The following is a 27,143-nucleotide window of genomic DNA, read 5'->3' as shown; positions in this document are numbered from 1 at the left end:
GAGGAAGGTTTGGAAATCTGGAAATCCTGCAGACACACCGGCCCTCGAGGCTGGGAGTTTCCCATCCCTACTTCAACCCTTTTTACACGGGAGCTTTAACTCCAGTGTTGAAGTTTTTTCCTTTTCGTAACTCTTCAACTGCTTACGCCATCAATGTAATTCCAGAGCAATATGAAGTGGAGCAAAGTGGTGCAAAGCTTGAATAATGTTGATCGCGTAAATGCTTGGAAAGTTATATTGGGTATGTCAAAGAGTGTGCGTTATTTAAGTGTTGCAGGCAACATTTCTAGTGTTAAAGGGTTAATGTGTTCATTTTACAGATAATTTACTTGAATGCAGGATGACATTTATCAATAAGATGTTTTTTTTTCTTCTAAAAAGTCAATTAGTAATTTTAGTGCTTCTTTTTAACCCACATTAATAAATGACCTTGAAGCTCACGGTATGAACATCATTTTCCAATTTTTGTGCTCTAGATTTAGTTTTTTTCTATCATTTCGATTTTTCCAACATTTTCTTCTTGCAAGAAATTGTTTTGTTTTTTAAATCGGAAGTTTGTTCTGAATAAAGTAAAGATAACCAATAAACTCAATAAACTCCATATAAATAACATTACTCGTGAAATTACCATGACCTGCAGAACTTTAGTAATTTAATTTAACAAATACCAAAGAAATGCTAAGCATACGGCATTAACAAAAGGTCAGTAGTCTTTTTTTTTATGCAGGTCATAGATTTTCTACTCAAACCAATCTCTGTTCTTGTCATCTAATAATGAAATAAAATCGAACTTTAAAGATCCTACTTGGTGTGACCAGCTTAATTGATGTGTCTTTTTAAACCTTATCTTTGCTTTGTTGGCTGTGTGACAACAACAGACAAACCACTGAGCAACGTAGATCGATTAGTGGATGTCCAATAATCTCCCTATGCTCCAGCTGCAAGCTGATGTAAATTCCTGTTGTGCAGTTGTTTTACAACTGAGTATTAGAGCCACCATAAAAAAAAAATATATAAATATATATAATGTAGATAAAGTCATAGAATTTGGAAAAAAAAGTTGTAAGTTTACCAGAATAAAGTCATGAATTTATGTGAAAAATTTGTAATTTTAAGAAAATATAGTAGTAGGTTTATAGATAAATTTTCAGAAAATAGACTTGAAAAATTGTCGGAATCAAGCAAGTCTTAATTTAACAAGAAGGTATAAGCCTCCATCCACTTTACATGCTGACTAAATCCATCAATGCAGCTATTTGTTTTATTCATCTTAGTGCCGTAATGCATTTGGACCTCGGCAACTATACTGACGACTGCGTAAAACGGCACGCCTTCTTGGTCAAGAATATTCTTCTGATGAGGCTTAATTTCTTTTTAATTCTTTTCAATGTCTTTATATGTATAATAATGCAATCTTGACTTGGTATTTATTTGTGAATCCAATGCTGAATGAAGGACAATGTGCTCCACTTTTCTCATACTGAAACACAATATTGTTATTTATTTTATTTTTTTGTTGATATTTTCTTAGTTAACAGACTAATATCCATAATAAATGTAAGGCTTTTAGAAATGAATTAAAATATACTTTTACTTCTAATTCTACGTGTTTACTTTCTTAAAATTACCACTTTTTTTCTCCAAATTTTTATGACCTCATTATCGTAATATTTCTTTTTTTCTTACAACTACAACTTTTTTCAAGTATAATTGACTTTTTTATTTTATTTTAGACTCTACTCTCATCTATTTTCTGTATTTTTATGGTGGCCCGAATGCTTTGTTGTATTTTTTTTCAATTTAAATATCATTTTATTTGAATAAAGTGCAGTTTTTTTGCTTGTTTTTTTTTTGTTTTAAGTCTGCATGCTTTAACAGAAAAATACCCCCTATTATTCTTGGACTTATAAGAGTGCTGTTAAATGCTTAGTAGACCAATGCTGCTAAAATGTCATATTTCATCTTTTATCCTGAAAGAAAAATCCATAATGTCTTAGCTGCCTCCTCCTTAAAGATCTTTTTTTTTTTTACTTTTCCCTGAAGACTAAAATACCCGGCTGGTTTAGGTCTCACACAAATGGTCCTTGGTGAATGACTGAAATCATAATTTTTATTCTGTTTAGCTCTAATTTTCCCTATCTACATTCTTTCCAGCTGCTCTCCTTAAATGTTTGTAGGTAAATATCTCTAAGACCACAGGCACACCTGCTTAGTAACCCTGTTCGTTAGTGCTAACAGCATACTCATTGGCCTTGTGATTGATAATTGGATGCTAAAAATCACTGGTAACAGGCCAGCCTAATTAGTGTGAATCAGAGCATCTGAATTGATTAGATTCAATTTGATAATGCTGCTTGTGTCGCTTACATTTCCTCTCAATCCCTAATGTTTTCTTCCATCAGCTTGGTGCTTTAAATTGGCAGCTGAAATGTGAAACCTATAATCTTGATTTGACTTTCCCCACGAGGACAGAAAACATCCCAACTTTGAAATCGGATTCTTTTCATCTCACTAACAATACTATACGGGATCAATGGAATTGGTAATGAACATGCAAGTTCACTGCTTGAATGCTAAAACATGTTTTATATGGACATGGTTCAGAGATGAGATTAGAGCAAATATGTTGACTCTAAATTATTTCCAGGAGTTTAGAGAGAGACACTGATAAAACATTTGTATTTTCAGTTCTTTTAAAATAAAATGTTTAGGATGTGGGCAACAAAATTATGCTTAACTGACTAATAGCTACCAAACATGTCAAGTAAGCAAAAACAACTCATGGTGTCTCTTTGTTTAAAGTTTTTATATTAGAAATCCTTATTAAATCAGATGATTCTCTTAAAAAATCAGTTCATTCTGCATTTTTGGCCTGGTTTGGCTTTAGATGGAACACGTAAATAAGCACAGTAGTAACACATGCTAAAGTTGCCATGATTGTCAGTGTGCCTGTTTCTAATCCAAATACAGGGGCACATCTCATATGCCTGTTTTCAGAGAATCTGTGAGGCTTTTTCACGTGTAGCACACAGACATCCAGACAGAACGAGTAGGAACTAAAATAGAGCATGATAAATAAATATGCTCCATGTACCCCCAGAATCAATCCGTCATCCCGGCTTTGATGCTGTTTTCAATGGAAAAATTTCATACTCTGCTGTTTTTTTGCCCAGAGCCACTCCTGAATTTGAATAAGAGGACACATGTGACAATATTCCTTTCCTAAGTTATCACTTGTATTACTTGTTATACAGTGTATAGATAAGGTTTTCCAAACACTCTACTGCTTATATTTATTTTATTCTGTGAAAAAACATTTGCTTATATAGTAAAGTATAGTACAGTTTATAATGTATTTATTTTAGGTTTTTTGTATAATCAGGAACATTCATGGTTTTCTGCTGACAGAGGGTACTTTAAAAAACGGAGGGGAAAAAAAACACTAAACTGATTTTATTTTGGTCCTGATATAAAGAAAACATTTGGAACTGAAAGAGATTATACTGTCAATGTAAGCATTTATGTCTTGAAATCTTCTCTGAGGTTTAAGTGATGCACCTAACCCTTGCAAGGTCAGATCACCTCAGCAGATGGTCTTTTAGGTTGATGTTTAGCTTGAGGGCCTTATCACCCAGTTCTTACTGAACTTGTAACTGGCAAACAGATGGCTACTAAGAGTGAGAAAAAAGTGCTTTTCCAACACTTCACTAGTTTACAGAAAAACTTTAGTGGTACCACAATATCTACATAAAGCTTAAAAACTGGAATTGTAACCCAGCTTTGGCCGTCTAAAGAGCTTCTGACCGTCGTGTCGCATCCACATATTCCAGGACGTTGCAGCTATTTCAAGGCATCAGACGGACATCACCTCTTGTTTGGAAAGTTTCTCACAGTGGTCCTGGAGCATAGGCTGGTACATTGACAGCTGTTGCCGTTAGGCTCACCTCTTTTCACACCAATAACAGTCAGTACAGATGCTATATGCTGTCAGTCTGCGTCTGTTTTGCCTTCACCACACAAACAACAGCTCGCTGTACTTAAAACTATCCACCTTAGGCAGCAACTCGCATCCAGGCTTTCAGAGGAAGGCGATAACCTTAGACTTTGGAGGGCATGCTTGTGCTTCTCTTTCTAAAAATACTCATTTATTTATGGCCAGAGTTCACGACTACCTCCCTTCAGTCAAGTCTAATCAATTGATCCCTGTTTTAGCTGTCCTTTGGCACCTGAACTGACCTCAGCACTCACTGTGAAGAGGGTTTGTGCCCTCTCTCATGTAGCTTTAAGCACAGTTTGGACAGCTTGACCTGCAATTTAAAGTCTAATATGAAAACCTAAAAGAAGATGAAAAACGCTTGAGCTAATCCAGCAGGACATAGCAGGTCAACTTTGCTTTTTTTTATTATTTCGGGCGGCAGTTTAGCACAGGTCGTCCAACAACTGAAGGGGTGACGGATCAATCCCAGCCAACTATCGCCCCCCGAGCGCGGCCAGTCTTCAGCTCATCGCTCCCCCCAGGGGATGGGTCAAAATGCGGAGAAGAATTTCCCCATTGTGGGATAAATAAAGTATCAATTATTATTATTATTAATTCCACACATTGGATTGTAATGATGGACTGATCATTATTCATGTGTGTTGTCCACTGCGATTCACTTGGTCATTTTTAAGTTGTATTAAAATAAACCTACCTTGTCTCAACCTAAATGGTATTTTCCGGTATCAATTTTAATCAATTCATTTCATTTTGCAACTATTTAATAATGGTCTAGTTCGCTTTAAAAACCAACTTGCCGCAGGCAGATTGATCTCGTTGGATTTCAGGAATATAAATCAAGTTGATGAGTTGTTACATCCTTAGTTTGTACCCAAATTTAACATGTGGTTTTAGAATATTTAGGAGAAAAAATGCTGTTTTATTTTGTGTATTTTAAATTATGACATTTTTCTTTCAGTTACATTTAAGCAGAGATGAGTCCTCATTTATAATATGGTTGCAATTGCTTGCACTATGAAACCGGTATTAAGCTAAAAGGTTGTCTGAAGGTAAAGTGTTTGAATTGTGATTTTTCTCATTGTCATCTTGGTTGGGAGTCATGGCTAAAAACAAAAAATGTTTTTTCTGAAAGACTCAGGATCCTGGCGATATTGCAGGGGATTTAATTTTTCTGGAATTGTTTAGTTGTTGCCCTGAGGTATGGTATAGGCAATCTGCATATTCAGTGACTTAAAAAATAATTTTAAAGAGCCTTTGATGTTTCAGGTTGCTGAATGGTTGCATCAGATCAAACCAGCCATCTCCTGTGGACTAAGTTATTCTCAGACATGAGCACAATGTCATCACCTCTCATTTAACCAGGTCATTTTCCACCCTGTTGCATTTTCAAATCTAGAGGTTGAGCCTTCAAGCAGTTCGTTCGGCCTATTTAGTCAGTTTTTTGTTATAAAGCCACCAAACCATAATTTTCCACTCAACTCCTGTACAGTAATTCATTAAAGATAATGATTTTTTTTTTTCTGATGCCGAGCTTTGTCTGCCAGTTTTAGCTGGATTTGCATAATATTTAGTCATGCTCAAAAGAAAATAGACCAGCCACTTTCTCCACTAGGAAAGAGACCACTAGGAAAGAATAAACACCTCCTGGCATTTCTCATTTAGTTAGTGGAAACAAATGAATAGCTTTAAATTAGATTCTTGCAGACAAACACTCACAAGAACAGGAACCTTCAATGCGCTCAGACAGATTTTACACACAGTTTAAGGAGAAAACGCATCGACTGCGTGTCGTTCAGGACCAGCTGCTAAGTGCTGGCAACAATTGTCACATCAATATTTTCTGTTGGTTGATTCCTAAATGACTTTGCTTTTATCTAAGAGTGACGGCTGCTCTCCAGCAGATGCTTTTCAGTCTTTGAAATGGGGATGCTCTTCATGTTCTGCAACACAAAGCTGTTTTTCTGTTATCATTTAGCATCAGTACAGTAATTATAGCAACTTGGTGTCTAAGAGATTTTGTTTTTACTCAATGTAGGGCATATTCTGCTGATTTACTGTAACTAATCAGAAAATTAAAGGTCAGAAAACAACAGCTTACTTTGCCAAGCTCACGTTACCAAGATTATTTACCGGTATTTATTTTTTATTGTGGTCATTTTATTTCCCCTAAATATTGTTACAAAATGTCCATAATAAAACAATAACGTGCTGTAAAAAACTAGGGATTTCCAGTTCCAATCACTTTATCAGGAACTGGGCCACATCCTATAGTTTCACGAATGTCATGATGCGGACGTGAGTTCAGAATGACCCAGATGCTGGAACCCGGAAGGAGGCTAGGACTCAATGGTAAGTTTCAAGTGGTTTAATCTGAAATAGGTCTTGACAGGTTTATCTCTAGTCAAAGAGCTAAGGCTAGCTGGAGAAATCTTGAGGAGGAATTTCCTTGAGGGAGTTCTGCGGCGTGGGCGAGGCTTGAACCATGGCGAGGAGAGGCGGCTGGCTGGAGGTTTCTTGAGGCGGATAGACAGCAGCGTAGGAGGACAGCGACCAGGTGAGGATCCAATAGGTTTAAGTCCTGAGGCAGAGCGAGAAAAAAACACTATGAGCGTGAGGCAATGAGACGTGAGACATAAACATGAGCTGACCAGACTATGCACCATAGGAGGAACAACGAACTGGCACCGGCTGATGATCCAGGAGGAGCTTATGAAGGAAGGTGTAGATGAGGTGAGTGAATCCAGCTGGTCGCGTCCAACACAGGAAGGAGGGGGGAGGAGGGAGTAGCTGCCAGGCCATGACAGTACCCCCCCCTCAACGACCGCCACCAGGCGGTCCAGGGCGACGATCAGGATGGGCAGCATAGAAGTCGTCGATGAGGGTACGGTCCAGGACGAGCGAACGCGAGATCCACGAACGTTCCTCTGGACCATACCCCTCCCAATCCACCAAGAACTGGACCCCGCGACCCCGACGCCGAACGTCCAAGATCTTGGAGACAGAGAAGGCGGGGGCCCCATCGATGGTACGGGCGGGCGGCGGGGAAGCGGCCGGCGGGCACAAAGGGCTCTCGGAAACAGGCTTGATCTGTGACACATGGAATGTGGGGTGTATCTGCAGAGCCGCCGGCAGACGAAGTCGAACACAGGTCGGATTAATGACCCGGTCGATCGTATAAGGCCCAATGAACTTGGGCGACAGCTTGCGAGAGGACCCCTGGAGAGGGACATTACGGGAGGACAGCCACACCCTTTGACCTGGTTGGTATTCGGGACTCACCCCCCTGTGACGGTTGGCAATCTGGCGGTTATTCTCAGCGGTGCGGACGAGAGCGGCCTTGGTCTGCAGCCAGATCTCCTGACAGCGCTGCAGATGGAGCTGGATAGAGGGAACCGCCAGATCCAATTCCTGGGAAGGAAACAAGGGGGGTGAGTAGCCCAGCGAGGCTTCAAAAGGTGACCGTCCCGTGGCTGTAGAGGTGTGGGAATTATGGGCATATTCTGCCCAAATCAGATACTTGGACCAGTCAGCATGGTTCTGAGCTGCCAAGCATCTGAGGGTGGCCTCTAGCTCTTGGTTCGCCCGCTCCGCTTGACCGTTAGCCTGAGGATGGTACCCTGAAGTCAAACTGACCGTGGCCCCCAGGGCGGAGCAGAATGCTTTCCAAACTTGGGATGTAAACTGGGGGCCACGATCTGACACGATGTCACAAGGGATCCCATGATGTCGGAAGACGTGGTTGACGAGGGCGTCGGCGGTCTCAGTGGCCGTGGGAAGTTGAGGGAGTGGAACAAACTGGGCGGCTTTGGAGAATCGGTCTATGACGGTTAGTATGACCGTATGGCCCTGTGAAGGTGGGAGTCCTGTGACAAAGTCCACAGCAATGTGGGACCAGGGACGGCTAGGGATGGGCAGCGGCAGCAGGAGACCAGAAGGAGGTCGGTTAGACGTCTTGGAGCGAGCGCAAGTACTACAAGCAGCTATGTACTCCTTGACGTCACGTTCCAAGGTGGGCCAGAAAAAGCGACGCTTAAGGAGTCGAATAGTCCGAAAAACCCCTCCGTGGCAGGCGAGACGTGAGGTGTGACCCCAGGTGAGGACCTCGGACCTGAGGGAGTCTGGAACATAGAGGGTGCCAGGAGGGTTTGTGATACCGGCGGGGATCTCGCTCTGGGCCTGCTGGACCCTGTTCTCAATCTCCCACGTGAGATTGCCTATAAAACAGGACGTTGGTAGAATGGTGGAGACAGAGTTGTCGTCAGACCTGGAGTATTTGCGTGAGAGGGCGTCTGGCTTGACATTACGGCTGCCTGGACGATATGTGATGGCGAAGTTGAATCGATCAAAAAATAAGCACCACCTGGCTTGACGGGAGTTGAGCCGTTTTGCACTGCGTAAATATGCCAAGTTCTTGTGGTCTGTCCAAACTATAAATTGTTGTTCCGCCCCCTCCAGCCAGTGACGCCATTCTTCCAACGCGAGCTTGATGGCTAGCAACTCACGATTGCCCACATCGTAGTTCCGCTCAGCCGGACTTAGTTTGCGGGAAAAGAACGCACAGGGCTTAAGTTTCCCCGTGCCGTCCTCGCGCTGGGACAAAACAGCGCCCACCCCCGAGTCAGAGGCGTCGACTTCCACAATGAATTGCTTAGCCACGTCGGGTTGGATGAGGATAGGTGCGGAAACAAACAGGGACTTTAAACGTTTGAAAGCGGCATCAGCGGCAGAGTTCCAGACAAAAGGGCGATTGATGGAGGTGAGTTGCGTGAGAGGGGCTGCAATACTGCTGTAATCACGAATGAAACGGCGATAGAAGTTGGAAAACCCCAGGAATTGTTGGAGCTTCTTGCGGGTTTGTGGAGTCTCCCACTGAGCGACAGCCTCGATCTTAGCGGGGTCAGGATGGATGTTGCCAGCTTCGATAATATAACCCAAGAACGGGACGGAGGACACATGAAACGCACACTTCTCAGCCTTGACATACAACTGATTGGCGAGAAGCCGTTCTAGGACAAGACGGACATGATGTTCGTGTTGTGTTTCATTGGAGGAAAAAACAAGAATATCGTCAAGATACACGAAGACAAAACGATCAAGAAAGTCCCTGAGGACATCATTTACCAAACGCTGGAACACTGCGGGGGCGTTGGTAAGCCCAAACGGCATCACAAGGTACTCGAAATGGCCCAACGGGGTGTTGAAAGCCGTCTTCCACTCGTCACCTTCGCGCATGCGTACAAGGTGGTAAGCGTTCCTGAGATCAAGTTTCGAGAAGATTTTAGCATGTTGGACAGAGTCGAAAACAGATTCTAATAATGGTAGGGTGTATTTATCCTTGACCGTGATCTGATTCAACTCTCGAAAATCGATGCATGGTCGCAACGTCTTATCCTTCTTCTCCACAAAAAAAAACCCGGCAGCGACTGGGGAAGAGGAAGGACGTATGTGACCCAGGGAAAGAGCCTCCTGAATATAGGCCTCCATGGAGCTCTTTTCAGGACCGGAAAGATTGTACAATTTACTCTTTGGAAGAGGAGCTCCATTTAGCAATTCGATAGCGCAGTCGTATGGTCGATGTGGCGGTAAAGCACTAGCCCTAGATTTACTGAATACGGAACGTAGGTCATGATAACAGGAGGGTATGTTAGACAGATCTATTTCTTTATCGGGTCCAGAGTCAGGTAACTTGGTGAGGGGAACAGCAGACTGCAGGCAGTTTGCCATACAGAAAGTGCTCCAGTTGGAAATGCGAGACGAACTCCAGTCAATACTGGGATTGTGCTTCTGAAGCCAAGAAAACCCGAGAATTAACGGCGTCTGCGGACATTGAGTGATAAAGAAATTATGGTATTCCCTGTGGTTACCGGAGGTAATAACGAGAACCGGACCGGTGCGTTTGGTAATGCGTGAAAGTTGTTTTCCCCCCAGACCCGCAGCATTAACAGCGTTATCGAGGACTTCAACCGGGAGAGAGAGTTCATGAACGAGACTTTGATCCATTAAACTATGTTCGGCCCCAGAGTCAACAAGAGCTTTAAATTCAAAAACTTAGTTCTTATTGCAAATCTTGACAGGAACGAGTAAAAACTTGGAAACGTGAGAAGGTTCAGGGTCACCCCCCCGTGGCCCGTCCCTAAACGAGGGGCTTCTGGAGTCCAAACGAGCGGTGCATTGAGAGACCTGATGGCCCGCCTGACCACAGTAAAAACATAACCCCCCATCACGACGCTTCTTTCTCTCCTCTAGAGAGAGCTTGGAGTGGCCTATTTGCATGGGTTCATCAGTTTTGACGGGGGGCGAAGCTAGGCTCGCTGGAGCCGCCAGGGGTAAGTCGCGAACGGGATAGTCAAGGGATGGAGGTGGCTTACATTTCTGCTCAGCGAGGCGTTCCCGGAGGCGGATGTCCGACCTCAGGGCGGCCGTGACAAGTTCTTCGAAAGTGCCTGCTTCGGGCTGGGTGCAAAGATGATCCTTAATGCGCTCATTCAGTGACTGGTAAAAAATCCCCTTGAGTGCGGGATCTGGCCATCCAGCCTCGACAGCAAAAATCCGGAAGTCAATGAGATGTTCACTCACCGGACGGTTACCCTGCCTGAGACCTAGCAACCGTCGGGTGGCTTCCTCCTGCTTTCGAGGCCGGTCGAAGACGAGGCGGAACTCTCCCAGGAAGCGTTCGAAAGGGAGATGCGAGATAGGATGGGAGGCCAGGAAAGCTTGAGCCCATTGCAGCGCCTTACTACGGAGAGAGTTCACGATTAGTGAGATACGAGTGTGATCGGCTTGATAATACCTGGGGGCTTGTTGGAAAATCAGTTCACATTGCAGAAGGAACCCTCCGCAGGCAGAAACATCCCCGAAAAAAGGTTCCGGCTGTAGTCGAACATTTTCCGGGATGAGGGTGGAAGCGGATGTAGCGTTGTTGCCGGAAATAGGAGGCGGAGCAGAGACTGTGGGCCTTGAAGTTTGACCAGAAAATTCATTAAGAGTCCGAGTGATACCGTTGATGCGAGAAACCAGATCCTCTTGTACAGACGTAATACGAGTGAGTAAGTTAGACTGAAGTCCCAGAAAAATACCTTGTTGGGTAACTGCATGGCGGAGCCCTTCCGGGTCAGCTGGGTCAGAGGTTTGGCCAGTTCGTTCTGTCATGATGCGGACGTGAGTTCAGAATGACCCAGATGCTGGAACCCGGAAGGAGGCTAGGACTCAATGGTAAGTTTCAAGTGGTTTAATCTGAAATAGGTCTTGACAGGTTTATCTCTAGTCAAAGAGCTAAGGCTAGCTGGAGAAATCTTGAGGAGGAATTTCCTTGAGGGAGTTCTGCGGCGTGGGCGAGGCTTGAACCATGGCGAGGAGAGGCGGCTGGCTGGAGGTTTCTTGAGGCGGATAGACAGCAGCGTAGGAGGACAGCGACCAGGTGAGGATCCAATAGGTTTAAGTCCTGAGGCAGAGCGAGAAAAAAACACTATGAGCGTGAGGCAATGAGACGTGAGACATAAACATGAGCTGACCAGACTATGCACCATAGGAGGAACAACGAACTGGCACCGGCTGATGATCCAGGAGGAGCTTATGAAGGAAGGTGTAGATGAGGTGAGTGAATCCAGCTGGTCGCGTCCAACACAGGAAGGAGGGGGGAGGAGGGAGTAGCTGCCAGGCCATGACAACGAATGGAATTGGATGTAGCTTCCAGATCAGGGATCGGATATTTATTTTTTTTCTATTGATCAGCTCTATATATTTCAAGATTATTATTAAAGATAGAAACTTTTTGTGAAGTCTGTGAACGGATCATGACATTTTATTGTCGTAAAGCAGAGCAGAAAACGACTGTAGTTTGAGCAAGAGGCGCACAAAACAGTTGGCTAAAGTTGGCAAAATATTCACAGATTTAGTCTTCCGGGATAAATAACTCTTTTAATAAATGTTTTAAACTGACAGCAAGTATTTTGTGTTTTGTCTCAACTCAAACAACGACCTAAAAAATGCATTTCAAAAGAAAAAAGGTTAATAAAGAATAGTTTTTCTTTGATTTTGTTTATTATGACAATTTCTCTCCCGGTGCTGTGACAGAGGCAGCAGTTAGACAACAAACAGGGGACCGTCTACAAAGTGCAAGCTCAAGGAAAATTAAAAAAAAAAATCCATAATCTCTCAAAACAACCAAAATTGATAAATGGTTACATTGATATGATCGAGTCACGAATACTTATCGTCATATTCATGCTACAACAATAATTTTGGAATCAAGTCTTTCTAAGGAATATTTAATGAAGATGTGAATCACATTTGATCAAAAATTCAAAGTTCAGTAGTTCTGAAGATACGAAAGCTACAATCACTCAACTTTCTCTCGTGACTAATTATCACCTATTTTTTACTAGTTACTAGTTAAATATTTTTTCATTTTTTTTTTTTTTTACTCGATTGTTCAAACTATTTCACAGAATGTTTTTAGGTGTTAAATGATAAAAGGTTAATAAAACAAAAATCTGGGAAAACCTGGATCTGCTTTTAAATTCCTGCCCTTTAAATGTGTTACAGAAGTATTGGATCGGGACCCGGTATCGGCAAACTGAAATACGTCTTTTAAGAGATGTGAATGAAAGTGAACATTTTTGTGTGGTGAGCTTTGATTTTAAAAGTTATTTGTGCTTCATTTTCCTGTTAAATTTTCACATCTAGTTTCCACAATAACAAGGTTTCCAGCTGCATTAGTGCAACATCATCACTGTACTAATTAGACCAAGTGAAGTCTTCTGTCAGCCAAGAAAGAAGGTACTTCCTCTCATCAGTGTAAAGATGACGTTTGATCAGTGAATAATGGCTTCCACAGAAATGGTTAGAGTCACACAATACCTTAAAAAATATGTATTTCATAGAATTATTCATGTCTGACTACTTAGGCATGCTCTTCAGAACAACTGAAATGGTTTCAATTACATTTGGGGAAAAAAAGCTTTAGGTTCTCATTTCATTTTTTAAACCTTTGTGTAAATGTACAAAACAGTTTAAATTCCTTTTTTTCTTTGTTTTTTGTATTTTGCAGGCGGCCTAAGAGGAGCATCCATCATTGACTCACTGGACACTCTGTATATCATGGGACTGATGGACGAGTACTACGAGGCTCAGGAGTGGGTGCAGAACAATCTGGACCTAAATTCGGTAAGAAGTGCTCATGATTGAAACCAGCATAGAGGACCCTTTTGATCAGGGATTCCTAATCTTTTTCAAAAACTTTTTTTAGAATTTTAACTGATTTATTACAAGAAAACAAAGCAGCAGAAGACAAACAATATTTTTTCTCTCTTACTTCTTCATACATGATGATTTTGATTGTTCTCAGCAAATCCAACAACCTGAAGTTTCTGTGTAGCAGAACTGACGGTTGCTCATTCCAAGTAGCAAAAACCACATTTATCCTTTTTCATGTGTAAAGAAATATTGATAGGGTTTGTTTTGTGTGCTGCCTTTTGACAGTATTTTTTTTTATTTATCTGCGTTTTCATCTGACCCTTTTGGGTTTTGAACATCTTTAAGAAAATCTTAAGAAGCGCAGGCATTCAGATAAAAGACCTTGACAAACACACATCCAAGAAGATGCTTTCTAAAACTTTAAACAGACTTCGGAAATGGTCACTTCCTGGACTCCAATACGTCTTCAGAGGCTTTAAAATGACAACATTTAGTCTATCCCGTTGATGTATTTTTATGGTGCAAAGAAAAAGCAATAACCTTGAGAAATTGAGGGCTTATCTCAGAAAACAATAAAGTATGAAGTTCAGGTGCTTCTCTTGCCTCGGTTTTTTTCCTTTAGCTGGACTTCCAAGGCCCTGCACAACATGTGCAAACATGCTAATAACTGTCAGCTTTAAAAGTGTTTGTGATTGATGCCGGCTCCAGCGTCCTCTTGACTCAGACTGGTTGTTTTCACTCAGGCTCAGTGGATTCTTGAAAATGACATTAGAGGAGGAGGAGCCGCTTCTCTCCCTCTCATGTGTTACTGTCAGAGCAGGGCGAAAGCTGCATAAATTAGGACAGAAATGTCTTTGGTTTTTAACTCGCAATGCCCTGCTTCAAACAAATCTTTACTTTCTGAATAACAAACTATTTAAAGTCCCACTTCCATCATCTTTTGACCGATTATGTAAGCGTCTTTTAGTGAGGATTATGACATTTTTAGCTAAAATCTAAAAGCCTGAGTTGTTTTGTTGACATTGTTTTTGCAGAGCGGCATGCCTTCATTGGAAATGTGCCTCTGAGTTGTGGGCAGGACTGTTGGCATGAAGCAACCCTGCCTCCCCTTCCCGTCCTCCATTACTGAGAACTTTCTGTTTATGTGCTATCTCTCTCTAGCTTACAGCAAAACACACCACCAACGTAGCATTACCAGGTGAGCAATATCGCATCAAAATCCAGCCGTATCCAGCTTGGTTGAGGAAAATGCGGACCTTTATGGATCTAACCGTCTACAAACAGAATGGAGTGGAGGAGGGAGCTTGTGGCCCCTATTTTCTGTCACATGAGCTCTTTTTCAAATGACATTTTTTCATCTGCTCCTGATTCACAAAGATTTAGATAAAGAAATACTCAGCAATACAATTTAAAGCTTGCATTTCTTTATAAATGTCCTCCATCCTCAGAAAAATGTCACAAGAACGTTAGAAACACAAAAACACAATTTTTATTGGGGTTGGTCTTTTATGTTCTTTATTTTTTTTAAACATGTTCATGAAAACTATCTTTTAAAAAAAGAAACTTTTGTTGCTGGCGGATAAAAAGTGAATAACAAATTATGAAAATTGTCAAGCAGGTTAGGAAAGGGTATGTGGCTGCTTAATGTTAAAGTTAAAGTACCTTTAGCTGTCACACACGTAGGTGTGTGAAATTTGTTCTCCGCATTTGACCCATCCCCTGGGGGAGGGGTGAGCTGCGGACACAGCTGGACTCGGGATTAAACCCCCGATCCAACCCTGAGTGTCATTGGGTCCCATTTTTAGAGTCTTTGGTATGACTCGGCCTCGATTTGTACTCATAACCTTCCAGTCACAGGCCGGACACTCTACCACAAGGGCACTGAGCTGGTTAATGCTGGTTATAATCAGTGGCGTACCAAGCTGGATTCACAGGTTAAAACACATTTAAGTCAAAGTGACTTTTTTTTTCCATTACGAGTGTAGTCCATGTAGCTCTGAACGTCTTCTGACTTAATTTGCAGCAGGATTTTTGAGTTTAGTCAATGTGAGGTCACTTCTGAACCACCTCCACCAAATGCAATAAAATGTGGTTTCTGTATCGGTTTTACAAAAATAGGAAAACAGCTTGGACTGCATGTGGAAGTGTCTACGCTGAGCTGTAATTACTGCAGTTCACCGCATGCAATGACAGCTTGTCAAATTTCTCAACTCTGAGTTGTTTTGTTTGCTAACAAATATTGGTGGTGAGCGCTAAAATCACTTGTTTATATCTGTCGGTGTCTTGGTATGAAGGTGTCTTCATACCAAAACAAGTCAGAGCTTTAGTTTGTCTGGCGTGGTGCACAGGATGCCCTTATCATTGAATTCTTTGGAAATATTCCACATCTGACAGCTGTGCGCTCTTTTTATTACACTGGGGAGCAGCCCCAGTTTATAATCAGTGCCAAAACAGACTTGCAATGTGTTTATGATGTGCTTTTATCCCGCACAGCTCGGCACACTCTTTATCACCCCCAATGCTGTGCCAAAAAGAGAAATTTTCTCCTGAGATGGCATGCAGTCACGTGCACAGATCCAGAATGAAAGACAGATGTGGAGCAAGTTGTTACATTTGGAGTTCATGGTTCATCCCAGTGCTTACGGATGACGATTAGCTTTGAGTGGCGCTGGAGCTCCCGGCGGTGGCAGCACTCGCGGCCTGAGTGGAGACGGCCATTAACAGCCACGGTGTCGCTAATCACAAAGACAGCAAACACAGATTTACACTTCACAGTGAACCTCTCCATGGGTGTCATCTGCCATTTTTCATTAGCTTCAACCCCTGGCGCTGTCATCAATGGACACTGGAGGGAGGGCTCCCACTTCCATTCCTCTGGGACAGCCAGCCTGTTTAGAACTTTTTCGATTAAGTCTCCAAATATTATGAATTCTCAGGGGGAAATGGTTAGCAGGTCTTGGTTTGGAGGCCTTCTGGCCCACAAGTGGCCGGGATAAGCTCCGGCAGCCCTGTGACCCCAAAAGGGATAAAACAGATTAGAAGATGAATGAATTAATTAACTTTTTATAGCATATAAACAATCAAACTATTTAGCCATAAGTCCTGGGTCATTCTAGTAAAAGCAGTTTTGTGGGGGGGGGGAAACAAGCAATTAGTAATATTTTTTAGGTTTTGAGTCTGCCTATAGTTTTCAAAGTCATACAGCAGCAGAATGAAAGAGAAAAAGAGTGGAGGCAGACGACACGCAAGGATTTATTTGCAGACATTTTTCTTAATTACATTACAATGTCAGCAGATGCAGTAGGCCAGACTGCAGAGCTACATTTATCTTTTCAGGCTTGTCTGTCATCCACAGCTCGACACACAGTGACAGCCGGTCTATAACTTGTTAGCGGTGAAACAAGGACACGACTGACAGAGTCGGTGTTACAGTAGTGCAGATTTGACAGTAATTGCAGGAAGTTTTAGCCAGTTTCTCTCCACCAAGAGCCTTGGCCATCAGCTAGTTCTTGCTATAAATAGTTTTTACAAGAATCTTTTGTTTTTATTTTTTGACGGTTAAAATAAAACTAATCAAATCAAACTTTATTTATAAAAACAAAATGACACTCTTGAAATTTAGCACAGTTTAAAGTAGAAATAGTTTAAAAAAGTTGTACAGTAAAAATCACAATTTTAACTATGCAACATGATTAGTCAATTTCATGAAAAAAAATGACGGTTAAAAAATATATCGATATTACAAATCTATTTCAAATATTGTTTCAATTTATTTATTGATAGGAAAAAACAAACTTATTTCCACCCCCATTATGTTTTACTTAACCTTATTATTATCATTAATTTATTTAACAAAGTTGCCATAATCCAGTTTTTAACATCTATTTAAAGTTTTTAAACTCTCACACCGATCATCTTTTGATCTATAGTAGAACAGTTCCCAGTGGTCTTTGAATCATGACCAGGGCTCTAAATTAACTCCGACCACCAACCAAATGCAAACCTCATTTTGGCAGGTAGAAAAACAGTTTCATAGCTACTTTGGGAGGTGAGGCATTGTTCACCATCTCAAACTCACAACCATGACTTCTTAGGTGTCTGCCTCCCTTGGCTGCCACGAACTTGGCTACCACAAATATCCATCCCAGAGTTGGTTCAAACATTTAACTCTGTCTTTATTGTGCAGATTTAAAAGTCGCCGCAGCACAAGATGCATTCAGGGACTGCATGGAATTTCCACACTTGAAAAATAATTGTGCCAAAACCTCCTGTTAGTCTTCCATTCGAGCTACTGCTGCATGAAGAATAAGTTCTTGGCAGCATCATCGATGGGCATTATGGGGCTGATGACTGATTGAAATGGAAATTGTAGATGATGGCATGATTATTTTTATTTCATCTACTGGTACGAGGAGATTTTCAGCTTTAACGGACAGCAGCAGAGCTGCCCTTGTGGCATTTCAGATCAAATTATGTTAATTTTTTCCCTGTTATCTTACAAACACAATTTTTTCCCGTACTTTTTTTTAACCTCTAACTCTGGTCAAATATTTTTTTTAAAGGTTAAGAGAAAAGTGTACTAAAGGTGCATATTAATATTTTACTATTTAGGCTCACTTTTTGATATTTTTATCTACTAACTTTCATTTTTGAGAATTCAATTCTTGTAGTTTCAAGAATCAATATAATTTTTGGAAGCTAAAATAAGATACTGCCTTTTACGTTTTTATCAGTTACAAATAGGATAGGAAAAGATTTAAGAAAAGCAGCTGCAGAGGCTGATATGAGCCTCATATTTTTTATTTTTATGGTCGTGAACCCTTAAGAAGAGACTCTGGGGTTAATCCAAACTGAGCTTTGTGTAAGCCGATCAGAGGGGGAAGGAGAAACGGTAACACAGGGGTGAAGATGTTTTTTTGTCAGAAGATTATTTCTCTTTTGCCTCTGCTAAAGCAGTGAGCATGAGGCTTGTAGCCGTTAGCTGAACACTTGTAATGACAGTCTATTACTGTAACATCTGTATTAGTGTCAGACAGTTCATCGAAATGGAGGTCACAGCAAGACTTTGTGTCTTCTGTAGTAAAAATAGGCTGGATGTGTTGTCCAATCAAATTTAATTTAAAAACATTCTTAAAATGCAAAAACCCTTTAGTTTTATTCCTAATAGAATCACGGCGATTTATAAAGGATTTAATTCCATGTTGAAACGTTCAATAATGAGCAAAGTTGCATGATTTTCTGAGAGTTCTGCAGTTTTTGAGAACGTTTTACGTAAAAAACCTGGACTATCAAACAACAAGTCGGGGATCGTCTGCACAGTTTCAGATGTCATTATTGTTGGAAACAAGATCTTTTACAGCAAACTCTACAATATTTGACTTCAACTCCTCTCAGTGTCTAGCCACAGGGGTTGCAAGCCAGTTGCCTCTGTGCCGGTCCCAAGCCCGGATAAATAGAGAGGGTTGCGTCAGGAAGGGCATCCGGCGTAAAAATTGCCAAAATAACCATGCGAATCATCCACAACACTTTAGACATACCGGATCGGTCGAGGCCCGGGTTAACAACGACCGCCACCGATGCTGTTAACCTACAGGGTGTCGGTGGAAATTTGACTACTGTTGGTCGAAGAAAGAGAGGAGGCAGAAGGGTCCGTGGCCAGAGAGAGAAGGGAAAAGGCAGGAACATAGGTTTGAGAATAGGGACTCTTAACGTTGGCACAATGACAGGGAAAGGCAGAGAGCTGGCAGACATGATGGAGAGAAGGAAGGTAGATGTACTGTGTGTGCAGGAGACAAGGTGGAAGGGCAGCAAGGCACGTAGTATTGGAGGAGGATACAAACTGTTCTATCATGGTGTTGATAGGAAGAGAAACGGGGTAGGAGTGATTCTGAAGGGGGAGTTTGTAAACAGTGTTCTAGAGGTGAAAAGAGTCTCAGACAGGATGATGAGCCTAAAGTTAGAAATTGAAGGGGTGATGGTGAATGTAGTCAGTGGGTATGCACCACAGGTTGGCTGTGAGTTAGAAGTGAAGGAGAGATTCTGGAGTGAGTTGGATGAGGTCATACAGAGTTTCCCCAGAGGAGAGAGAGTTGTTATTGGAGCAGACTTTAATGGCCATGTTGGTGAGGGCAACAGAGGTGATGAGGAGGTGATGGGCAGGTTTTGTGTGAAGGAAAGGAATCTGGAGGGACAGATGGTGGTGGACTTTGCGAAGAGGATGGAAATGGCTGTAGTCAACACTTACTTCCAGAAGAGAGAGGAACATAGAGTGACATACAGAAGTGGAGGTAGGAGTACTCAGGTGGACTACATCCTATGTAGACGAGGTCATTTGAGAGAGGTTAATGACTGCAAAGTGGTGGTAGGAGAGAGTGTAGCCAGACAGCACCGCATGGTGGTGTGTAAGATGACTCTGGAGGTCAGGAAGAAGAAGAGAGGGAAAACAGAAAAGAAGACCAAGTGGTGGAAGCTACAGAATGAAGAAACTTGTGAGGAATTTAGGCAGAAGTTGAGGCAGGTCCTGGGTGGTCAGGATGAGCTTCCAGAGGACTGGGAAACTACAGCAGAGATTATCAGGGAAACAGGTAGGAAGGTGCTAAGTGTGTCATCTGGAAAGAGGAAAGACGGTAAAGAGACTTGGTGGTGGAATGAGGAAGTACAGGAATGCGTCCAGAGGAAGAGGTTGGCTAAAAGGAAGTGGGATGTAGAAAGGACTGAGGAAGGTAGACAGGAGTACAAGGAAGCGCAGCGTAGAGTGAAGAGAGAGGTGGCAAAGGCCAAACAGAAAGCTTACGATGAGCTATATGACAGGTTAGACACAAAGGAAGGAGAGAAGGACTTGTACAGACTAGCCAGACAGAGAGACAGAGATGGGAAGGACGTGCAACAGATAAGGGTGATTAAGGACAGAGACGGAAAGCTGCTAACAACCCAGGAGAGTGTACAGAAAAGATGGAAGGAGTATTTTGAGGAGCTGATGAACGAGGAAAATGACAGGAAAAGAAGGGAGGAAGATGTGGTTGTTGTGGAGCAGGAAGTAGCAGAGATTGGAAAGGATGAGGTTAGGAAGGCTCTGAAAAGGATGAAGAGCGGAAAGGCCGTTGGTCCTGATGACGTACCTGTGGAGGTATGGAAGTGCTTAGGAGAGACAGCAGTGGAATTTCTAACGAGGTTGTTCAATAGGATTTTAGAGAGTGAGAAGATGCCTGAGGAATGGAGGAGAAGCGTTCTGGTTCCGATCTTTAAGAACAAGGGTGACACGCAGAACTGCAGTAACTATAGAGGAATAAAGTTGATGAGCCACACAATGAAGCTGTGGGAAAGAGTAGTGGAAGCCAGGCTTAGGAAGAAGGTGGAGATTTGTGAGCAGCAGTATGGTTTCATGCCCCGTAAGAGCACCACTGATGCCATTTTTGCTTTGAGAATGTTGATGGAAAAGTACAGAGAAGGTCAGAAGGAGCTGCATTGTGTGTTCGTAGATTTAGAGAAGGCGTATGACAGGGTGCCGAGGGAGGAGCTGTGGTACTGTATGAGGTCGTCTGGAGTGGCAGAGAAGTATGTCAGAGTAGTTCAGGACATGTATGAGAGAAGTATGACGGTGGTGAGATGTGCTGTAGGTCAGACAGAGGAGTTCAAGGTGGAGGTGGGACTACACCAAGGATCAGCTTTGAGTCCTTTTTTGTTTGCTATGCTGATGGACAGGCTGACAGACGAGGTAAGACAGGAATCTCCCTGGACAATGATGTTTGCGGATGACATTGTAATTTGCAGTGAGAGTAGAGAGCAGGTGGAGGAACAGCTAGAGAGGTGGAGGTTTGCTCTGGAAAGAAGAGGTATGAAGGTCAGTCGTAGTAAGACAGAATACATGTGTCTGAACGAGAGGGATCAAGGTAGAAGCGTTAGGTTACAGGGGGCTGAGGTGAAGAAGGTGCAGGAGTTTAAGTACTTGGGGTCAACAGTTCAGTGTGATGGGGAGTGTGGAAAAGAGGTGAAGAGGCGAGTGCAGGCAGGTTGGAGCGGGTGGAGGAAAGTGTCAGGAGTGTTGTGTGACAGAAGAGTGCCAGCAAGACTCAAAGGAAAGGTGTACAAGACAGTGGTGAGACCAGCTCTGCTCTATGGGTTAGAGACGGTAGCAGTGAGACAGAGACAAGAGGGTGAGATGGAGGTAGCGGAGATGAAGATGTTGAGGTTCTCCTTAGGAGTGACCAGGTTAGACAGGATAAGGAACGAATACATCAGAGGGACGGCTCATGTTGCCTGTGTTAGCGACAAAGTCAGAGAAGCCAGACTGAGATGGTTTGGACATGTTCAGAGGAGGGATAGTGGATATATTGGTAGAAGGATGTTGGAGATGGAGCTGCCTGGCAGGAGGGCAAGAGGACGGCCAAAGAGGAGATATATGGATGTCTTAACAGAGGACATGAAGTTGGCTAACGTTAGGGTAGAAGATGTTTATGATAGAGTGAGGTGGAAAAGGATGATTCGCTGTGGCGACCCCTGATGGGAAAAGCCGAAAGAGAAAGAAGAACTCCTCTCAGTGTCGTAGTAAATGCATCAAACCTCAGTACATCCAAAGAAATGATGCATCAAGAAAATGTATTCTGCACATTTTGAGGGTTAAAAGCCAAACCAAGATCTGATACTACATGTTCATTTAAATTAGTTTGACAAAGAAAGCTTTGTTCAGATTAAAAACAAAACCCAAAAATGTGCTTAGTACCACATTTGGAGAATAAATGTTCATTTGCAGGTGGAGAAAAGACCAAAACACTTGAGCAGATCATGTGGGTCCTTTTGATAATGTGTTCCACTTGAGTTTAGATTTTCCAGTAAACTTCATAATCTATTAGAAACAAGAAGGTGCTTCTGTCTTTAAAAAATATCCCATCTTGGCCGTAACATAAGTCTGTCGATGGTGCTAATGGGATCTATTTTCGTTTTGACTTTTACCTTCTGGGGTCGCCACAGCGAATCAGCTTCCTCAATGTCACCTTTTCTTCTATATGTCTACAGGAACTGATATCATTTTTTTTTTGTAATTGTAATGTCATACATTTTTGTTAAGCAGTGGCTCTAACAAAAACCTGAAAAAAATTAAGAATGATTCTGACCCTAAAACGATTAAAAAGGTTTCCTTTTCTCTGTAATTAGTACAAATGACATAATATTTAAAAATGGTTCTGAATTTCACCCTAAAGTGTTTGTTCCATTTAAAACTGTTTTTGCTGTTTACCTTAAGTAGACAAATGCTTAGTGTCATATTATTAAACACTTTTTTTTCCCTTGAGAAGAGAGAAAAACATTTAAAGAAAAGAAAAATGGGTGATGTGATGCCAGTCAAGTCAATTTATGCTCATCAGCAGAAACCACACTATTTCCCTGAATACCTTCAGTGAAATCTGCAAACCCTCCGGCGTGCAGATTTAATCAGTTTAAAGCCTGATCTGTTGTGACTTTAGAGTTGCTGTTTATAGATTACAGGATCCCCTGTGTATTTCCTGATGATTCTCACAAAGCGTATTCATGACAACTAGAGACATCCCCTGGCGATAAGCTGATACCGTGTTAGAATTCCCAAGATGGATGTGTGATGAGGAAATGTGAACATTTAGGAAGATCCTTTCACATCCAGGATGAGCAACTCTGAAATCTCATTTGCCTTTGTTGCAAAAAACCAAAGAAACTTTTTCAAATTTTTTCTTTACAGCATTTTAAGCAGGCCCCATTATTGCCAAGTAGAACTGAAAATTTGATTTTTTTTTTTTAAAAATGCATAATCCCTTTAATTCATATACATTTTAGTTAAACTGGATGGCAAATCATTTTTCTTCAGATCAGTTGGCATAATGTCATAAATGACATGTTAGGATCATTCAGCACATCTTGTCTAAATCAAAATATTTCACCTCATGCAAATTGGAAGTAATTCTTTGGTCTCTCTCTTGACCCTGACTTATTTAGAGACATTCTCTGCCTAATTTCACAAGCAAATAATAGAAACTATGAAAAGAAAAAAAAATATTGTTTTTAACTTATTTATTTTTCACTTCATGAAATGCATTGGTGGCTTCATTAGTACTTTATTTTGCTGAAATGCAGACGGTCCTCAGTGGCAACTGAGCAATAATTATCCCCTTTAATTACAGTGGAAGTTTTGTGTAATCATAAACATTATTCTCTGAAAAATCAGAGTACAAAAACAACCTAGAATCTTCACAATCATCTCCAGTATTTGCATTTGCTTGAGAACTCTGTTTCTTGGCAATCAAATCAGCACTGCTCCAACAAGAAGTGAAAGGAAATAGCTCAAATTAAAACTCAAGTGTCTTTGACGGTTTGGTACAATGAGCCTAAATGCACTGTTTACTCAAAGTGAAAGGCAAGCTTGGCCTGGAGGCAAGAGATTGTGCTGCCACTCAAGATGCCTGAATTACTTTTAGTCTCGACTCATTGTTTTAACCAAGTTTGGTAGCGAAACGGCGTTAAAACTTTTTGAGCCCCCCGTTATACCAAACACCAGTCTGTCCCTCCGAATCTTTTAGATACAAATGAGTTGCTGTGGATCATCTTCATATCTGAGGGGTTCTGTAAATCATTGGGTTTAGTTTCTACTTTTTGGCAAAGACTGTAATGAGAAAACCTGGGTCAAGGTCACAGCATGCCAACTGTTTCACAAAGTTTAAAATAACCTATTTTTTCCCTGCATCACTAAAACACAATAATTTATGTTATGCATTATCTCTGTAGATTTTCTGTTGTTTTTAAACTTTATGTAATTTATTGTTTTTTTCTTCAAAACATGCAATCACATTCTGGACAAATCTTAATCCTAATATTGAAAGTGAATGAAAGCAATTTTATTCAGTTTGTGACGGCTTGTTGACTGCGTATATCAGAGTGAGGTGACACTGATTTGTAACTAGGAAACCCGGGGCAAAGTGGTTGTCTACCTCAAGAGACCCGTTATCTTTTGACCCCTCTGACCTCCTGGCTGCTTTAAACGAGGGTGAAAATGCTCGCAGTCATGAAGGCATCACCGTCCTTTCTAGCGTCGTAAAAATGTTTGCAGAATACGGTCTTGGCCTGAGCCTGAGGTTAAGCTGAGCGGATGTTTCTCACAGGACAAGGCGGTTAAAACACTTTTTTTTTTAAGAAGCAGTGAATTTGTTCTCTGCAAACAAACCTGTCTTTTTTATTGTATTATTTATTTATTAGTAAAAGATTTTGAGCTTTTGGGCGTAAAAAAGGGTTAGACTCAAAAACGTCTAGTTAAGTTCAGTAAAATCGATATAATTGGACATCTATCAACTCAAAAGCTTAAGTTGGGTCTCAAGTGACTCCTCCTTTTAGTGGATCGTTTGATGGTAAATAACCTTGTTTTTTCTCAGAAACGAGAGAGTTGAACACTGTTGGTCAAGTGTGATTGACCAGGATGCATTTGAGGAAAAAACTGAGTCGGACAGTTGCTCACAGAGCTGAGAAGAAACAAAACGCAGCGGTGGATAATAAGGACAGAGTGCGAGCGTAACAGAATCCAAAGATGCTTGTACATCAGCTTTAAGGAAGTGGTAGGACCCAGCTGCATCTCTTAGTAGAGATCAGGAACTTGATCGCTGGATGCCGCTCATGCAGTTTCCCTGTTTGAGTCCACAGATTTAGTGGTGGGTGGGGGCATCCAATATTGGACCGGGATGAGGGATGGTGGGTTGGGCTGTAACTCAGCTGTAATTTATCATCCTGGCAGCTTTTTTAATTATTCACCAGGCTGTTACTATACAATTTATTGCATTTAATAGATGCTTATGCTGTTAATACATTAACTCTCTTTTCGTGCAGACTAAATGATGTTTGGGGAGTTGTTCTATAATACTGGGTTCAATGAATGATTATCAAAGGAACAAAATGCAAATGTTATGATCGGTTTGTGCTTGGCAGCTTTTTATTTACATTTCTAAGCTTCGGTCAGTCCTTATTTTGAGTTTTTTTCTTTGGTCATGTGGTTTAAAATATTGCAGATGCACTTGGAGGAGATGGTGTTTACAGCACTTTTTGTGCTTTCAAAAAACAAAAAAGAAAAGGTCTCAGAAAGTAGAAACATCTCACTTAAGTGGTAACTCTGCTGCAATATTATATTAAAAAAGGCTGTAACATGAGGCATTGTGAGGTCTTCTGAATATTTTATTGCTATAAATTCAAACAGTAACACTGCAGTGAGCAATGCAATTTATAGAAGCTCTTTTTTGTGGGTATAAATGCCTGTGAGGCTTTTTTTGTTGCGACTATCTCTTGTTTTCACAGAGGTCAATAAAATGTGTTACATGCATTTGACTTACTGACCCGAGAGCGTTCTAGTCACAGAACCATCACTTGGAACCATCAGCAGTCCAACCCTCAATATGGAATAGTGAGCACCACATGCCTTAAAAACCTCCTGACAGATACTTTTATCTAACTTACATTTTTGTTCGTTGAATGAGCAGACTGACCCGTCATGTAACACACTTTCAATTTGCCTAAATGGTGATGTGCCTAAAAAGCACACAGCCTGCAGAGTTTGATCCTTTGGTTCTGGCTCTCGTCAGATTAAAAAAGAATTTAGTTTTCCCATCATTGTTTTTCATTTACTGCTCAACTAAACTATTCCGATTTATGCACGGGGTGTTGACCTGTACAGGTGCTGCAGGTTTTTGGTTTGTCCAGGCCCGTGGAGGGTCGTAGTCGGAAGCGGCTGCACGTTGAGGGGAGAAAATGAAACGTACCATTGTCATGAGTGTAATAAGTGTATTGTGAAGTTTTTGTGAGAATAATGTAAGTTACACACACGTTTTATGTACAGGTAATGCTGTCAAATGGTGCCTTTACGTCGCACTCTAGACGTTAGTAAGGTACCTGTACTTGTCTTTACTGACTGCGTGTAAATGCTGCACAATGGGGTGATGCATAAATGCATTGGCAGTAATCAATTGCAATCAATTACAAAATAATATTCTAGAAGGTCTGATGGGATCTGAACAGTCAAAGATGCAACTGTTATATATACAAATTCTATTTTTAATCTATTTTCAATGTGTATTTATTTTTAGCAAAAATAACGTGTAATTCATTTGAATATGCTCTTCATTTCCTGATCATGAGCAGGTTGGATTATTTTAGAGATGATCTGATGCACATGAACACAGAAAAGTGGGGGGAAAAAAGGTGGTTTGACACATGAAGAGACGGAGTAAAGTAGAGCTGTTCATTGTCAAACAGCAGAGCCAGCAGCTGGGCCTGCAGCCAGCTCTGCTTCTCTGACGTCTGTCAAACACGATCAAATTGGTTGCTTTCATGAATTCTATGTGTTAATTTTCAGTGTTAAGTAAATCACAATGAATAAGTGAAACTGGGGAAGCAACCAACCACTTCATTTTTGTTTTTGGCCCATTTTCTTTGTCACGTTTGCTAATTTGAGTTTCAACTGGTAAAAATCTGGATGGCGGCGATGCTGTAAGGTAATTAGACAATAATGCCCCTCCATTAGCAGTAAATCACTGCAGAAACGCCAGAGCAAGACACCCCACTGGGCAACTGTTTAGTCTGCCTGTTGCCACACAGCAACGCAGCCTCCAACTCCGACAGCCAGGCTCACATCCCAGGAAAATTGTGGCTGAGTTTGGCGACGTTCTTTGCCATGGCGAGAGGCGGTGAACAAACGCTGTCAGCTGCAGTGGTGGTGAAGCAGAACACCTACGAGCTTCGACAGCCATGATCCATTACCTTCATTAATCAATGATGTTGTCTGGCTCCTCCCGAACAAAAATTTATGTTTAACATTTAAAATGCTAATTTCTCATTCAATAATCTGCATATTTAGAAGATCTCAGGTGTAATTGATATCAATTTGCAGTTAAAGCTCGTAAACAATTAATTAGCGTTTTTGTCTTACTGTTCTAATGAATGAAAAGGTCTTTAA

General features: G+C 41.5%; 1 protein-coding gene across 1 annotated transcript in view; it reads left to right on the top strand.

The window, feature by feature from the left end:
- Nucleotides 1-27,143, top strand: part of man1c1 (mannosidase alpha class 1C member 1) — a 187,778-nt gene that overhangs the window by 100,432 nt on the left and 60,203 nt on the right. The window contains exon 3 of the mRNA XM_004078309.4: nucleotides 13,047-13,162. Within this exon, the coding sequence (XP_004078357.1) occupies nucleotides 13,047-13,162 (116 nt within the window). The remainder of the gene's footprint in view (nucleotides 1-13,046; nucleotides 13,163-27,143) is intronic.

This window comes from Oryzias latipes, chromosome 16, assembly GCF_002234675.1.
Source record: "Oryzias latipes chromosome 16, ASM223467v1".
Taxonomy (NCBI): domain Eukaryota; kingdom Metazoa; phylum Chordata; class Actinopteri; order Beloniformes; family Adrianichthyidae; genus Oryzias; species Oryzias latipes.
Note: the sequence above shows the minus strand (reverse complement) of the source record. Positions and strands in the feature narration are given on the sequence as shown.